The sequence below is a fragment of the Myodes glareolus genome, chromosome 10 (genome assembly GCF_982192425.1).
Source record: "Myodes glareolus chromosome 10, mMyoGla1.1, whole genome shotgun sequence".
Taxonomy (NCBI): Eukaryota; Metazoa; Chordata; class Mammalia; order Rodentia; family Cricetidae; genus Myodes; species Myodes glareolus.
In genome coordinates this window covers 56,816,258-56,834,531 of record NC_142035.1, presented here as the reverse complement: position 1 = coordinate 56,834,531, position 18,274 = coordinate 56,816,258, and the positions used below count along the sequence as shown (strand labels likewise).

The following is an 18,274-nucleotide window of genomic DNA, read 5'->3' as shown; positions in this document are numbered from 1 at the left end:
CAGCCAGAGATACACAGTAAGAAGCTGTCTCAAACAAATAAAGAATTGGGAATATCTCCCCACCCCACCCACACACACACAACACACACACAAAACAATGGGTAAAACTAACAAATCTGGTAAAACTGAAGATTACAGAACCAAGATACAAAAATCAGTTCTTCTTTTTACAGGCAGTGAACTGTTAGAACATATCATTAACAATTCTGTTTACATTAATAACAAAACAACTAAAACACTTGGGATTTTAAAAGGGATGAGAAACCCCTACATTGAAAATTACAAAACACTGATGAAGGAAATTAAAGAATACAAAGTAATGGAAAGACCCTCCTGTTCCTTGATTGGAAGAAAGAATACTGTCAAAGTATCCACCGCAAAGACAAACATGAACTGAAAGAGAAAGGATTTAAGTTAATATCTCAAGCAAATGCAAACTGAAAACAAGTGATGTATCTATTCTGCTCTCTGATAAAATAGACTTAAAGCCAAATTAACCAGGAAGGATGAAGAAGGCCATATATAGAAGGCCATATATACTATCTTCTTCATCAAGAAGATAGAACAGTTAGACAGGCAAGATAACCTAGCAGCTTAAGGTGCGTCCTGCAGGTCTGATGATCTGAGTTTGATCCTGGGAACTCACTGTGGAAAGAGAGAACCAACTTCAACAAATTGTCCTCTGACCTCCAAAGGTGTGGCCTGGCTTGCATGTCTCCACACACTAAAATCAATCAATTATTTAATTAATTAATTAAATAATTGTTAAAAGAAGATATAATAATAATTATAAATATTTATGCACCAAACATTGGGGCTCTCAACTTTATAAAACAAAACAAATAGACTCCAAAGTATACGGAAGTTCTGATAAAATTATAGTAGATGGCTTTAGTTCCTCACTATCATCAGTAGATAGATCATCCAGATTAAAAAATCAAAAAATTTAAGGACTGAGCTGTACATAGATTAAATGAATTTAACAGACATGTATAGAATATTTCATCCAGCAAGACTGAGACACATATTTCTCTTAACAGCACATGGAACTTTCTCTAAAACAGATCATAGTTTAAACCATAAAGCAAGTCTTAACAAATAAAAAAAATAAAAATAATCTCTTGTATCAGATCATACTAGAATAAAACTAGAACTCAATAGCAAGAGATACCACAGAAAATATAAAACATCAGAGAGTAAGCAGTACTCTCCTTTATTATTGAAGATACTATTGAAAAAATCAAGAATCAAATGAAAGTGAAAAGAATTTACCAGATCCTTTGGGATTACAACTAAGGCAAGTCTGAAAGGGAAGGTTTTAATCTGTAAGTGTTGACATTGAAATATTAAAGAAATCTCAAATAAATAAGAAATCTAATTATACCCCTCACAGTCAGAAAAGAAAAGAAAGAAAAGGAAAGAGCAAACCAAATCCCAAAACAGTAGATGCAATAAGAAAGATCAGTAATGAAATGGAAGATTGAAAGAATAATACAAAAACTAGCAAATCAAACAGTTCTTTGGAAAACTGAACAAGTTCAAGACACTTTTAGCAAAAGTAATCAAAAGAGAGTAAAGAGCTAAAAGGGGGAGGATTACATACAACATTACAAGATTTCCAAGATGTGGTAGTTTGAATGTAATTGGTCCCCATAATCTCATAAAGACTGGCACTATTAGGAAGTGTGGCTTTGGGTATGGCCTTGTTGGAGGAAGTGCGTCACTGTGGGGGCAGGCCCAGTGTCTCGGTCTACCATTTCCTATTGTCTGCAAAATGCAGTTACTCTTCCAGCACCATGTCTACCAGCATGCCACTATGTTCCTGTCATGGTGATAATAGACTGAATTTCTGAAATTATGACCGAGCCACCCCAACTAAATGTTTTCTTTATAAGAGTTGCCATGGTCATGGTGTCTCTTCACAGCAATGAAAACCCTGAGACACAAGATTATTAAGGAATACCTTGAAAGTTTACATTTAAAGAAAATTGGGAAATGAAAAGTATATAAATTCTATACACATATGACCTACTTAAATCCAGAAGATGTAAGCCATTTAAATAGGCCTACCACAAACAGTGAGATTGAAGCAGCAGTGAAGAGTTCCAAAAAAGAGAGACCCAGGATGGACAGATTCACTGCTGAATTCTATTAGACTTTTAATGAAGAGCTCACACCAGTGCTCCTGTCATGAAATAAAAAAGCAGAGAAATACAAACAAATTCATTCTGTGAGTCTAGTATTACCCTGATAACAAAATCAGGTAAGCACACAGAAAGAAAACTTTAGACCAATTTCCATCATGAACATAGAAACAAAAATTATCAATAAAATATTTGCAAACCAAATTCATAACACATTGCAGAGACCACAAACTATAATCAAGTTAGTTTCATTCCAGAGTTTCATCCAGGGATGGTTCAAATCAATACATATAATATAGCAATACATATGTTTAAAGACAGAAACCAGGCTGGGGAGATAGATGGCTCAGTAGGTAGAGTCCTTGCTGCTTAAGCATGAGGACCTGAGTTAAGATTCTCATTTCCCATATGAAAGGCGTGGCAGCCTGCGACCTGAGTGCTAGGAGCCGGGAGGGAAATGGGGGGAAATAGGAGAGCCCAGTGGCTCGTTGGTCAGCCACTGTAATTGAAAAGGTGAAACCCAGGTTCAGTGAGAGATTGTGACTGACCCTCAGAAATACAGTGGAAACTCGTTAGAAGGCAATACCTGACATCAGTCTCTGACCTTCACACACATGAACAGTCAAGCACACGCAGGTGTACACATACACTACATACGCATACATAACATGGTCATACCAGTAGACATGAAAAGGACTTTGGCAAAGTTCAACATCATTTTATGATAAAAGCCCCAAAGAAACAAATAGAAAGAATATACTTCAACATAATGAAGATAATATGATAGACCAACAGCCAACATAATACTTGATCAGAAAAAAATGAAAGCATTTTTTTTAAATGAAACAAAGTATCTACTCCACTTGGTATAATGCTTGAGAATCTAGCTAAAGCAATGAAATGAGCAGGAAGAAGAGATCCAGATAGGGAAGGAAGAAGTTAAATCATCTCTGTTTATGTGACTCTATATTTAAAGACCCAGTGGTTCTTGACCTTCCTAATGCTGTGAGCCTTTAATACAGTTCCTCATGTCGTGGTGACCCCCCAACCATAAAATTATTTTAGTTGCTACTTCATAACTAATTTTGCTATTGTTATAAATCATAATGTAAGTGTCTGATATGTGGGATATCTGATATGCGACCCCTGTGAAAGGGTCATTTGACCCACAGACTGAGAACCAGTGCTATAGACTCCAGAAAACTCTTAAGGTCTCATAAATGCTCTTAGCCATACAGAAGGATACTAAACCAACACATAAAAATTAGTTGCTTTTCTGTCTTTTAGTAATGAACTTGCTGAGAAAGAAATAAGGGGAAGGGAAAAAATTCACAGTAGCTAAAACAAATAATTAACAGCAACAAAAATAAGCCTAACCAAGGACGTGAAAGACTTCCACAATGACAACTTTCCAACGTGGAAAAGAGATATTAAAGAAGACATTATAATGTAAAAAGATCTCCTATGTTCATTGTTTGGCAAAATTTATATTGTAAAAATAACTATATTACCAAAAGTGATCTGCATATGCAACACAATCCCCATTAAAATTCTAGTGACATGCTTCCCAAGACAAAACCCTAAAATTTGTATGAAGACACGAAAGACACACAGTCAAAGCAATCCTAGGTAGAAAGAGAATCCTGGAGACATCACAATACCTGATTTCAAATTATACTATGGAGCCATTCATTGTAACAAAATTCATGTTCCAGCACGGTGCTGAAACAAAAACTGACTTGTAAATCAGTGGAATGCAATTAAAGAAACAATTCTCAAAAGAAGAAATAAAAGGAGCTCATGAGTTGGCTCAGTGGTTAAGAGCAAGAGGACCCAGCTTCAATTCCCAGAACCCACATGCCAGCTCACAACTGTCTATAACTCCAGTCCCAGGGGATCTGACACCCTTGTCTGACCTCCATGGGCAATAGGCACACACATGCACAGACATACATGCAGGCAAAACACCCATATATTTAAATATTAGTTATTTAAAAAAAAAGAAAGAAAGAAAAAGGCCAGTAAATGTATGAAAAATGCTCAGCATCCTTAGTCATGGGGGAATGCATATTAAAACTGCACTGAAGGCTGAGAATATACCTCAGATGACAGAACATTTGCCTGGTTCCCTCATTTCTCAGCCTCTGGTAAATTGCTGTATACCCTAGGCTGCTCTGGAACTTTATGCAACTCAGCAAGTCTTGAACTTCAGGTCCTCCTGCCCCTGCCTTTGAAATACTGGCATTGTTCATGTGTGCCACTACATTTAGCTATGGTCTGTTTCATGTGCTTATTTCAAGCATAGTTGGAGAAAGTCATCTAACCATACTTGTAGAAATTTTTGATCAGCAAACTCAACAGCCACACCTTAAGAAAATTTATCTAGGCACTATGCCCTTTAGAATACTTTTAAGATTTCTTCTCTGTTCTAACTGGATTCCTTTGTATAGCCTTAACTGTCCTTCTGGAATAGCTCTGTAGACCAGACTGGCCTCAAACTCACAGAAACCTGCCTATCTTTGCCTCTTAAGTGCTGGTATGAAAGGCTGTGCCACTGCCACCCGGCTTGTATGTATCTATCTCTAATCTCTGCAGTGTCCTTCACTACTGGGTGCTCAGTATTTCCTTGTGACAGGCTAATGGAATGAATTATTTCAGTGATTTAACAGACCAACAAAATACTTAGTATGCCCAGTCTTAGCGCATAGTGCACTCAGTAAATACTTTATAAATTATTGATTGAATGATGAAATGTGTACCACAATAAAATACAATTAATGAATAATTGAAAAAATTGTGGTTCATTTTAGCCAACCATGACCAAAGGCTTGGTGTGCTGATTTAAAGTATGTAACTACAGGACTAGTGAAGTAACTAATGGTTCAGCCAAGAAATGCACTTGCTGCCCACTGATGACCCAAGGTCGATCTCTGGAAACCACATGGTGAAGGAAAGAAACAACTCCTTCAAGTTTTCCTCTGATAATTTTTTAAAGTATGTCATAAGACAGGTGTGCAGTATACTTTTAAAGCAAGCACTCAAGAAGAGGCAGGAAGATTGCTGCGAGCTCAAGGGCACCCAGGGCTACATAACAAGTCTCTGACTTACGTACCCCACTCCCCATGTAGCAAGGTATGGTTTCTACTACTATTTCAAGAGAAACAGATCTTAGTGGATAAAGTAAAAGTTACAAGTGTATTTGAAATGTTATTTGCATCTTACTTATGAAATGAAAAAGGTCATTCTCTTATCAGTTATGATACATGCACAGTGGCCACAGGCACTGCAGTCTTTGGATTGGTACTGCTTAGAAGAGTATCCAGAATCTGTGCCTATGATTTAGGGCACAGGGTCCTCATCTGTGAAATGGAGAATAATCACATACCTACTTTTTAGAGTGATTGTAAGCATTAAATGAGGTTCTATAGAAAGAGAATTTATCACAGGATCTGTTGTAAAATAAGCATTTAATGTGCACTCATTATACTATAGCTTGTTTCTTTTATGTGTATGAGTTTTGCCAAAATGTATGTATGTATGCCGTGTGAGTGCCTGTTTCCTTGGAGGCCAGAAGAGAGCATCAGATCCTCTGAAACTTGGATTTACAGACAGTTGTGAGCAGCCATGTGGATGCTAGGAACTGAACCCAAGTCATTTGGAAAAGCAACAAGTGCTAACTGCTGAACCATCTCTTTAGCCCTAATTTAGAGCTTGAACATTGCTTAAAGCCCATGTGTTGAAGGCTTTGTTCCTGGTCCACAGTACTATTGGGAGAAGGTGGGACTAGTGGTAAGGCCTAGTGGAAGCACGTGAAGTCACTGGGGACAGGCCCTCAAGGGAGATACTGATATCCCAGCCCATCTGCTTCCTTTCTGTTTCCCAGCAGAGATGGACAGGCCTTTACCTTGTGTTTCCTGTCATGTTGTGTTTCCTGTCTTGCCACAAGCCGAAGGGACAAAGGGACCAAGTGACTAAGAACTGAAATCTTTGAAAGGAGAGCCTAAATGAATCTTTTCTTGTGGTAAAAAGATCTAAGATAATATCATCCCTCTGCATTAACGTTCCTGTAGGGGAATATTTGAAGGGCAGTATGACCAGTATGCAGTTAAGATTCGGATCCACACCATCCACAGATGTCTTCTGTGATTTCTCTTCAGTGAAAGTCAATTCTGTCTCAGCTTCAGCTGATAATTTCCTGGGACTATTTAAGCCTTTGTCACCATCTAAGGTTTTGTTTAAACTAATCAGTTCATCAGGTTTTATCCCAGTAGTGGGCTATAGTTGGGAAATGTCTCGTAGCAATCTTTGGAAGTCATTAAGAGGCTGTAACTGATCTCTCCTAATTTATACCTTTTGTGATCTAATTTTCTATAACCCTATTTTATAACCTAAATAATTAATAGAATCTTCTCGTTGTATTTTTCAGTAGCAGTCTGTAATCCCCAACAAGGCAATATTTTCTTTACTTCAAACATTCTTTCCAAAATATCTACATTTGAATCAGATAGCAAAATGTTCATGTAATGGTAAACTATAGATTCAGGAAATTGCTTATGTATCATTTTCTCCTTATAAGTTGATTGTGAGTGGTAGCACAGTTATTAGTGACACTCCATTTTCATACAACTGCCATATTTTCTAGCCAAAAAAGTATAGATGAGCAATTGCTGTACCAGTCTATTTTTCGGCATCTTTTGAGGTTGGTTTTTTTCTCCCTAAAATAAAGATTTCTGTATCATCCCTAGGCTACTGAATCATACTAGGTGGTGAAGGGGAAAGACTATTATGGGGTTTTTTTTGTTGTTGCTTGTTTCTTTGTGAATTTTAAAGTCTATATAACTTGCTTTATTTGTAGTGTAGATTGGTTTGAATTTGTAATTCTCCTGCCTTTGCTTTTCAGTTTAGAAAATGCATTTAATTTTTATTATATTTATTTATATTGTGTGTATATGTGGACCATAATACATATTTTAGGAGTCAGAGGATTACTTGTGAAAGTTGGTGCTCTCCATCCACCATGAGTGTTCTGGGGAATCAAACTCAGGTTGTTAGACTTGATGGCAAATTTCTTAATTCACTAAGCCATCTCACCAGCCCAGATTTAAAAAACAAAAACATAATACATACATATATACATGTCTGCTTACATAACTACTAAATATATTAAAGAAGATAGAATTGTTTGTAGAAATCGTTTGAGTGTGGTGTGAGATCAAGTTTTAAAATGGAGGTGAGAATGGGAGGCAGACACTTTTTGGTGTTGGAAACAAAGGAGAGAGAAATGATGGTAGCTTATTAAAAGCTAAGTATATGTAACCTTCATAGTAATTGGTCATAGCTGTGCTAATTGCCCAAGAACAAGCCATAACGAAAGTGCAGCAGACACAGCTGAGCCATTTTCAGGGTCCCCAGATGAAAAGGAAAACAGAGCAACTGAGCTGGTAACAGCTGCCAGAATTAATCTAGACAAACCACAAGGGCTGGAGAGAGCATTAAAAGAATTTCAGAAAGAACTGGTAGGTCAATAAAAACAAAGTTTTAGGTAATAGAGGATGAAAGATTAGAGGAAATGTATGAAATAGCTGGGGATAAATAAGAAGCATACTAGGAAATCTAAGAAGATAATTCTTCCTGAGAAGAGATAAGAACCTATGCCTCAGAGAGAGGTCATAGGAAGGACAGTGTTACTGTTTGGACATGAGGTGTCCCCAAAAACACTCATGTGTCTAGGGCTTAGTCCCAGGGGTGGTGTTATTTGGGGGGACCTGGAAATTTGAGGACATCTCAATTTGAGGACAGCTTGACTGAAGGAAGTACGTGGCTGGAGGTGAGTCCATAGAGGTATTTCAAAGAGGAAGACAGGAAGGGGTCAGAACAAAATATCTCAGAACAGCTCCCTCCCTCCATATGCCATGATACTCTTTCCAAATACATGAAACAAGGCTACCCTCACTCGAAACTATAAACTAGCATTAATCCTTGGCTCTTTAGTTTGCTTCTCCATTCTAAGTACTAACTAGTCAGCCCCACTTCATTTAGCTGCCCAGATAGATGAGGTGCTGTGCTCTCAGGGCTGGATAACTATAGATTCCCTTAGGTTGTTATTTTGTCACAGCAGCGAGAAATGTAACAAGTGAGAAAAAGACATTGATCTAGCATGAATAATACAATCTCAGAGATGTTCAACCAATCAGAAAAGCAAAGCAGCCAGCCACTGTCTCTTACCTTTACCTCAGACCAAAAATGGGCGAGATCCTGTCTCCACAAATCTTGAAGACTCTACATCCTACTTTCCACTCAGTTTCTATCTCTACCCCCTTATACTCCTGTCTCTGCCCACCCATGTCACTCTTGTCTCTACTTCTCTAGTGCTGAGATTAAAGGCGTGTGATCCCAAGTGCTGGAATGAGCTCTATTTCTGTGTGAGCTCTATTTCTCTTTTAGACAGGTTCAATCTTGTGTAGCCCAGACTGGCTTTGAACTAACAGATCTGTCTGCCTGTCTCTGTCTTTAATCCTAGAATTAAAGGTGTATGCCACTACTCCCTGGCCTGTATGACTAACTAGTATGTCTGCTTTGCTCTCTGATCTTCAGACAAGCTTTATTTATTAAAACGTAATTAATATACCACTATACATTGATATGGCAGAGGCCAGAGAAAGTATAGTGAATACTCTTATTTTTTTTTTTTTAGAGAGAAACTCCAATCCCAGAGATCAGTATTAAAGAGAAGTAGAGAAGAAATAAACTCTTAAAACAATGAAAATGTTGATGAAATTAAGTGAGGAAGTTCAAAAGTCTGTGAGGGATAAGGAATGTAGCTTAGTTGGTATAGTGCTTGCCTAGCATGTATAAAACTCAGGGTTCAATCCCAGCATTTGGAAGGTGAAGCAGGATGACTAGAAGTTTCAAGGTTAGTGAGCAATGGTGGCGCATGCCTTTAATCCTGACACTCAGAAGGCAGAGGCAGGCAGATCTCTGAGTTCAAGACTAGCCTGGTTTGCAGAGCAAGTTCCAGGACCTGCTCCAAAGCTACACAGAGAAAAAACCCAATCTCAAGAAACAAAATCAAAAAAATTCTAAGCGACATTTGCATTAGAAATAGGACCATATGTAGTTTTTGAAAAAAGTTGTTTTTAATGGACAGCTTATGAGGAAACTACTAGTAGAATCTAAGACCAACCAAGTTGTTTTCAACATTATAGAAAGTTTTTTCTTTCCTTCTTTCTTTATCCATGGTATTTTGCTATATTTTCCACATTGGCCTTGAACTCCTGGACTCAAGGAGTCTTACTGGCTCAGCCTGTCCAGTAGCTAAGACTAAATAACTGAAGGCCAGTATTCCCAGCCACCATTTTAGATTTTTGAAATCTGAATTGGTGTCTTCCTTAGTCACTGTTCTATTGCTGTGAAGAGACATCATGGCCGAGATCGCACTTATAAAAGAAAACATTTAATTGGTACTCACTTACAGTTTCAGGGGCTTAGTTCATTGTCATCATGGCAGGGAGCAGGTGGCATGCATGCTGGCACTGCAGCCGTACCTGAGAGCTACATTATGATCTGTAGGTAGAGAGAAACTCTGGACTAGCGTGGACTTTTGAAACCTCAAAGCCCACTCCCAATGACATACTTCCTCCAACAAGGCCACACCTCCTAATCCTCTTAATCTTTTCAAATAGTGCCATTCCCTGCTGACTAAGTATTCAAATGTATGAGCCTACAGGGACCATTCTTACTCAAACCACTACAGTGTCTATCTGATTTTAAATGTGATTTGGGTAAGAGATGGGCTATATTTGTTACTGTTACCTGTCTGTCCACCTAGCTACATCACTTAACCTGCAAAGAAACTTGAAGGAGAAACATATATGATATCTTTCTTGTGTACATTAAGTAAGAATATCTTGGATATTTTAAATAAAAAGCCTGAAAGTGGGACTGGGGTATAGTTTAGTGGTAGAACACTTCGCTGGCATGAGGCCCTGCATTTAGTTCCCAGTACCAGAAACAAAAGATAATTGTCAAAGCTGGTAAGGAGAGAGGGAGGCCACACTGAACCCAGATAATGAAAATTCCTTTGTGAGATAAAGAGTAAATAATGATTTTTTTGTGTGTGCTGTTTCCTGTCTAGAAGATATTTAGAAGAAAAGCTGAAGTGTTTCTAGAGCTTTCTAGAGCATTGACAGTTTAAGTGTGTGTGGCTATGTGATGAACCCAAATTAATTACTAATTAATTTATAGTTAGTCAGTAGTAATAAGAACCCAAACTAGGGCCAAGGCAGATGGCTCAGTGATCAAGAGCACCTTGTTCAGTTCCCAGCACCCATGTTGGGCTGCTGACAACTGCCTGTGACTCCAGCTCCAGTGATAGTTAGCGTCTTGCATCTTACTGTGCTGCAAACTCTTCCTTGGCTGGCTTGTCTGTGTGCCCCTCCCCCATGTGTATATCTCATTTATATTTATCAATTGGGGTGGGGAACATGCTCAGGCCACTGTATTTATGTTAGACAACAGCTTCAGTAGTCATTTCTCTCTTCCATGAGGTTTTTGGGGATCCAACCCAGGTCATCAGACTTGGTGGCAAGAACTTTTAACCACTTAGCCATCTCGGGGTGCTGCCTTCTATTCTTACTCTGTTAGTTTAGGAGTAATTGGACCTTTTCTATAAAAAGCCAGGCAGTAAAGTACTTGAGGCTTTGGAGGCCATATACCATCTCTGTCACTATCGCCACAGCTATCAAGTAGGCATAGACACAAGCATTGTGCCACATTTCCCACAAAACTATTTATAGACATTGGAATTTGAGTTTTATGTAACTCAGTATCATAAAATATTTTGGGGGAATTTTCCTCCAACCAATAAATTGTAACCAATGCTCCTTAGCTGGTCATTCCTCTATAAACAGGCCTAGTTTAGAGACATTTTATCTTACTTATGACTCTGTTTAGTCTTGTCCCCTCTGATCTACTCATCATACTGAAGCAAAAATTACTGCAAAATTGCAAATTGGAATCATGCTCTTGCTTGAAGTCCTCTAAAGAGCCCCTAAGTACCTACCTTCTTTGTATTGCCCTTGTGCTATAGACCTTCATCAATTTTTAAAAGATACATCTTATTATTTTCACTCAATTTATTATTCCAGCTCCTTGGGACTGATTGCAGCTCCTAGAATGTAGTTGCAATTGATAGAACATAAAATTAACCCTTTATTTAGTGTGCTGTGTTCTGTCTGCATGTGTACCTGCAGGCCAGAAGAGGGCACCAGATCTCATTACAGATAGTTGTGAGCCACCATGTGGTTGCTGGGAATTGAACTAAGGACCTCTGGAGGAACCGTCAGTGCTCTTAACCTCTGAGCCATCTGTCCCGCCCTAAAATTAACCCTTTTAAAGTGTATAGTTCAGTGTAGTGTTTTAGAAGCAAACTTTATAGTATTACACAGAATTACACCACTGTCTAATTCTAAAATATGCTTATTCTCCAAAATGAAGTCCTGTGTGCACATAAGAAGTCACTCTGTGTTGCTGAGGATACTGCTCAGGTGTAGCAAATGTGTTTGTGAAAGGCTCTGGTTTATCCTTAGAGAGTCCTTGTTACCTTTTCTCCCCAGATGGCAGCCATTGTCTGTCCGTCCATGTGGACTGGCCTTTTCAGTGCATTTCATATGAATGTGATCAGAAAATTTTTTGCCCTTTTGTGGTTTCTTCTTTCACTTGACTGTGTAGTATTTTCAGAGTGAAACTGTGTTGTGCCATATACTAGTGCTTCTATAACCATCTGCCAGCCTTATTATTTAACTTCCTTCTTTAAAGCCCCCAAGACTTCAGTGAGACTGCTAGACTCCCGCGCTTGGAACAGTTCTGCTTTCATCTGCTCTTTGTTTGGGGATAAACTTTCTCCTTAAGTATTAAGTCATTGCAACTCAGGCTGAAGAATACACCCTGCTTGATCCTAAAGGTCCTTCCCTGTCTTTTCTTCCATCTTCTTTTTCTACTATTCTTTCTACTGTATCACTAGATAGTACTTTGGAGTCTCCTTATAGACCTCAGGCCTTCTTGACGCCATACATTTTCTTGGTTGTTTTCTCTTTCTGAAGTGTTCCTTTCTACTTGGTTTAAGCTTTACCCAGCCTTCAATTTTCTATTTCAGACAGAATTCTTTCCATAAACTCTTTGAATTAATTACCGAGGAATTACATTCTGTAGCCACTACCTTACCTATTAATTCCTTGAAAATGCTCCTGTTTTATCTGTTGTTTCATATTCTTGCCAATATGTTGGCACTAAATGGTAGGGGAAAGGGAATGTGTGTGACTATAAAAGAAAGTGTGAGAGCTGATGGGATGGCTGTGAACCTGTGACCTGAGAAAAGAACCAGGTCCTACAGTTGTCCTCTGACCTCCGCGTACAGGTGTACACATACACACACACACAAATAAAATGAAAAAGAGAAAACAGAGTATGAGAGAGGTCTTTGTAGTGATGGAATAGCCTCTGTGCCTTGACTGTGACTGGGGTTCCCAGACCAACACATATGATTAGATGACGCAGAACTGTACATACTCGTGTTATTGTCTCAGTTTTGAAGTCGTACTAATAGATGTACAATGGGAGAGATTGTGTGAGGGTTATGTGAGGTATCTAGGCAATATCTTACACTGCAGATCAGAAATTTTTATTATTTAGAAATTGAGTTGGTATTTATCATCGTTTGCCTCTTACATTGTTGCTTTTGATCAATGTGAAACTGGCCTACTTTTGAGGAGACACATTTATAGTAATATTTTACTTACATTTTAAAATTAGTTAAAGCTTGTCTGCAACAAGAGCTAAGACATTTTAATGCAAAATAAGAGCATAAAAGAAGCTGGATGATGGTAGTGCACACCTTTAATCCCAACACTCAGGAGGCAGAGACAGGAGTTCAAGACCAGCCTGATCTATAGAGCAAGTTCCAGGACAGCCAATGCTACGCAAAGAAACCCTGTTTCAATAGAACCAAAAAAAAAGTGTATAAAAATAAAACATGAAAATGTTTATATTATTCAAGTGCATATTTTAACTATTTTTTTTAAGTGGGAAGCCTTAGTTTCAGTCATGTTTTGTACATGTAAACCTGATGACCTGAGTTTGATCTTCTAGATCCACATGGTGGAAGAAAAGAACCAATTCTTGCAATTGACCTCTGACCTCTGCAAACACATGTACACAGACACACGCGCACACGCACGCATGCTTTTGTTATTAGCATTCATGTGTACCGACTCCCTAGAGGACAGTAACTACCACTTGGAATGCTGAGCATATACCATCCAGAAACACTGTGTTGCCCTGGAGAAGCCTAATAAGAGTGAATTGCTTTTGATTTATAATGATTGTTTCAAACATTTAATCTTAGATTAATATTGAGTTATTGAGAGGTCTTCTGTAAGATTTGGTGTGGGGGAGTCATTAAATGATGCTCAACTCAAACTTTAAAACTTTCGATAATTAAGGGCTGGAGAGATGGCTCAGCAGTTAACAGCACTAGCTGCTCTTCCAGAGGAGCTAGGTTCAATTCCCAGCACCCACATAACAGCTCACAACTGTCTGTAACTCCAATTCCAGGGGATTTGACACCTTCATACCAATGCACATAAAGTCAAATAAATTTTAAAAAAAAACCTTTTGAAACTTGTTATACTGTGTATCAGGTAAACATTCCCATACAGTTTTTAAATAAACAGTACAGAATTAGAATTTATATCTTAATTCCTTTGAAATAGAGGTGGGGTATAAATAGAGTTTTTGGTTTTATTCATGATCAAGTTCAAAGTGAATGTGAGTAAATATGAATGAAACTACATGTTCTTGGTGGGTGAAGTGATACACACATGTAAGCACTAGGGAGGTGATGGCTTGAGACTCAGGTATTCAAGGTCATCCTTGACTTTATAGAAAGTTGAGGCAGGTGTGGTGGCACACTGCTTTAATCCCAGCACTGGAGGCAGAGTCGGGTAGATGTGTTTGAGTTCAAGGTCAGCCTGGCTTACATAGCAGTTCCAGACTAGCCAGGAATACATAGATAAACCCTTTCTTGAAAAGAAAAGCCTAAACCAAGCAAACAGCAACAAGAAAAATAACATAGGGAGTTCAAGATTAGTTTGAGCTACATAGGGCATTGTGTTTAAAAAAAGAAAGGAAGAAAGAAAAAAAAAGAAAGAAAGAAAGAAAGAAAGAAAGAAACTACATGTTATTAAAATACAAACAATTTCTTTTTTAGGTTAAACTACAGAACAACATATCGTATCAGATGGCAGACATACATCATTTAAAGGGTAAGAAACTTTTTAATTATAGAGTAAAGGTAAAGACTACTTCATATCTGAAATCTTCAAGAATTAAGGAATAGATGATGAAAGAAATAAAGTTTTTTGGACATAATTACTTTGATAGCACAATATCTCTTTACCTTAAAATATAAAAATATTAATTAATGTTGCTATGTATGCAATAAGAGTTTGAGGCCCACATTTTAACCTTGTGCATAGATAGGGTTCCTACAATAAAATATTCTTTAAAGAGTCCTCGAAAGGGGCTGGAGAGATGGCTCAGTAGTTAAACTGCTAGCCCTGTAGGAGTAAGAACCAACATTTGAATCCACAGAACCTATGTAAATCTGGGCAAAATAACATGTTAGCATCTGTAATTCCAGCACTCCGAAGACAGACTAGAAGACAGAGACAGGAGGATACCTAAAAGCTAGTGGGGCAGATGTTATCTGCAGCTCTGAACAAAGAGACCCTGTCTTAAACAGGATGGTAGTCAAGGTTCTGTACTTGAGTTTGTCCTTTGACCTCTGCACATATGGCATGACACAAACTTGTGCACAAACACAGAAAGTCCTCAAAGAATGGCTGAGAAGGTTGGTCAGCTAACAAAGCGCTTGTCATGCGGTCATGAGGACTCAGGGTGCCCAGTGCCCACATAAAACACTGAATGTGTTACACACCTTTAATCCTAATATTGAGGAGATAGAGACAGGTGATCCTTGGAGCTTGCTAGCCAGTTAGTCTCACAAAAACCTTGAGTTCGAGGTTCAATGAGAGATTCTATATCAAAAAATAAAGTGGAGAATAGAGGAAGACACTCAATGTTTGCTCTCTGGACTTGATATAAATATGTATGCATTTATACAAGCACATAACACGTACAGACAATTCTCAAAGAAAATTGGACTGTAATTTATGTGACTATGAAATTTCTAGAAAAAAGAGGTGGGTACTTCTTTTGCATTGTGTCTAACCTGCAAACTTTACCCATTCAAATGTAAGGATGCTTTTGTGTGGTTCTCTAAGCTTAATGCATTGGACACTCTAGAGACAGAAAAAATCTGGAACACAGGGAAATGAGTAATAAATAAATTAAAAGTTCAAACTTTAAAAATACATTGTGTTAGTTGCCTTTTTATTACTATGATAAAACACCATGACCAAAGCAACTTGGGGAAGAGATGGTTATTTCTTCTGAAAGATGGTAGTTGGCTATCCAGGGAAGTCAAGGTAGAAACCTGGAAGTGGGAATTGATGCAGAGGTCATGAAAGAGTGCTGCTTACTAGCTTGCTTTCCATGGCTTGCTCAGCCTGCTCTCTCACAGCATTCAGGACCATGTGCCATTTTGTTTTAGATGGAGTGATAGGAGATAGTTACAGCTTCCATAGAAAAAGTAGGTAAGGAGAGCAAGTGCCACTTCACTTACCTGTCATCTTGCCTTTGGGGATTGGGGCATGTGATGGCTTAATCTTCATTGTCATTTTGACTGAATGTATAATCACCTGGGAGAAACAACTCCAGGCTTGTCTGTGAGGGTGTTTTAAGGAAAATATAATGGAGGAGCAAAGATTTACCCTGAAATGTGAGTGGCCCCATTCCATAGGTTTTTTAAGACTTTTTTTTTTTTTGGAGGGGGAGGTGTTCAAGACAGGGTTACTCTGTGTAACAGCCCTGGCTGTCCTGGAACTTGCTCTGTAGACTAGACAGGCCTCGAACTCACAGAGATCCGCCTGCCTCTGCCTCCCAAGTGCTGATATTAAAGGCATGCACTACCACTGCCCAGCTAGAATAATTTTTTTTAAAGATAAGGTCTTTCTATGTAACCAAGACTAGCTTTAAACTTACAGTGGGTACTGGCATATAGGCATGCAGCACTAAATCTGCTACCCCAGGAATCTTATAATAGTGACCAGTAGCATCTTCACTGAACTTTATCTTTAAGCTCATATTAAGGAAATATAGTATAGCCAGGTGGTGGTGGTGTACACCTTTAATCCCAACACTTAGAAGGCAGAGACAGGTGGATCTCTGAGTTTGAGGACAGCCTGGTCTACAGAGTGAATTCCAGGACAGCTAGGGATGTACAGAGAAACCCTGCCTCAAAAACAAAATTCAAAACAAAATAAAAAACCAGAAGCTCAACACTTAGGGCAGAAGCAGGTGCATCACTGTGAATTCTAGGACAGTAGAGTTACGTGGAGAGACCCTGTCTCAAAAAAAAAAAAAGTGAGCCTGCAAGACCATTGCAGGTAATACAATGCAGGATGCATGTAAGAACTTATTTATGTTTGAATCCTATTGAAACACTCAAGTGTTTTGTTAACATGGACCTGCTGAGGAACATGGTTGGTAAAGGAGAAGTAAATACAGACTTCAAAGTTGAAGCCAAAGAAAACTGTAAAAAAAGAAAAAATTGTGATATTTGAAATTTCTGGTCTCCCAGTGATGAAACAGTATGGATAATTTTAGAACTTGAGAAAGTTGAGTCAGAAACTCAAGCTTTGTAGAGCAGAATGGGAGGTATTTGTTAGATGAGTGTTAGAAACACGTTTCTAGCTCTAAAGCAATCACTCAGTGATTAAGAACACTGGCTACTCTTCCAGAGGTTCTGAGTTCAGTTCCAGCAAGCACATGGTGGCTCACTACTATCCGTAATGAGATCTGACGCCCTCTTCTGGCCTGCAGGCAGACATGCAGACAGAACACTGTATACATAGTAAATCTTTTAAAAATAAAAGCAAACATGTTTCTACAGTTTGGATGAATAGTAGGTTTTAGACTTGGCAGAACAAGTTTAATTTTGAGAACTTGCGTCATTTCAGCATTCCTTACATGCGGCACAGTATGAACAATGAGGAAGAGCTCAGTAAGCCCTGGAGCTTGTTGACCAGCCAGCCTAGTCTACTTAGTGATCCCCAGAGGTGAAAGCTCTTGTCTCCAAAAACCTAGGGAGAAGGGCTAGAGAGATGGCTTGGCAGTTAAGAGTGCTTCATGCTTTTGTAGAGGACCCAGATTAATTCATAACACCTACGTGGCAGCTCATAGCCATTTGTAACTCCAGGTGAAAGAGATCTAAAACCTCTTCTGACTTCCAAGGGCTCCTACACACATGTGGTGCAGACAAACACTCAGGAACACAAAATAAATAACAAAAACAACAAAGGTGAATGACTCCTGAGGAGCTATACTGAAGATGAACCTCTTACCATCACATGTACTATACATTGAAGAGTATGAGTAGAGAAATTGAAAATGTGCATAATTGTCCTCCACGGGAGCAGGCCTGAGCCAGCAATGTCCTTGGGAGCCGGTGAGCGGTGAGCAAGTGACCTCCATGGGAGCAGGCCTGAACAAACTCCAGGATTGCAGTGACCTGCGGGAGTGCTGAGCAATCTCTGAGATACTGACCAGCCTCCAGAGTGATTGGAACTGTGGTCCCAACTCCACAAGGAACAACCATCTGAGCCTTAGATCCCCTGGCACCTGGAAGAATGATCACCAGAGCACACAACCCAACTACAGAAATCAGAGGAAAATATGGGTAGACAAGGTAAGAACACACACAGCACCACAAAGAACACACGGCACCACCAAAAACTAGTGGCTCCATGGCAGCAAGAACTGAACACCCCAGTACAGATGAAGTAGAAGAAAATGACCTAAAAAATGACATTAGGAGAGTGTTTGGAGAGAGAATGAAAAATTCTCTCAAAGAAATGGAGGAAAAGACAAACAAAAAATTTGGAAAAAAATCAAAAAATCCCTTTTTTAAAAAAATCAAGAAAAAGCAATCAAACAGGTGAAAGAAACGATTC

General features: G+C 38.7%; 1 protein-coding gene across 2 annotated transcripts in view; it reads left to right on the top strand.

The window, feature by feature from the left end:
* Golm2 (golgi membrane protein 2) overlaps window positions 1–18,274 on the top strand; it is a 78,713-nt gene that overhangs the window by 11,581 nt on the left and 48,858 nt on the right. For both annotated transcript variants that reach the window (XM_048459577.3, XM_048459578.3), the window contains exon 2: window positions 14,410–14,464. In XM_048459577.3, the coding sequence (XP_048315534.1) occupies window positions 14,410–14,464 (55 nt within the window). The remainder of the gene's footprint in view (window positions 1–14,409; window positions 14,465–18,274) is intronic.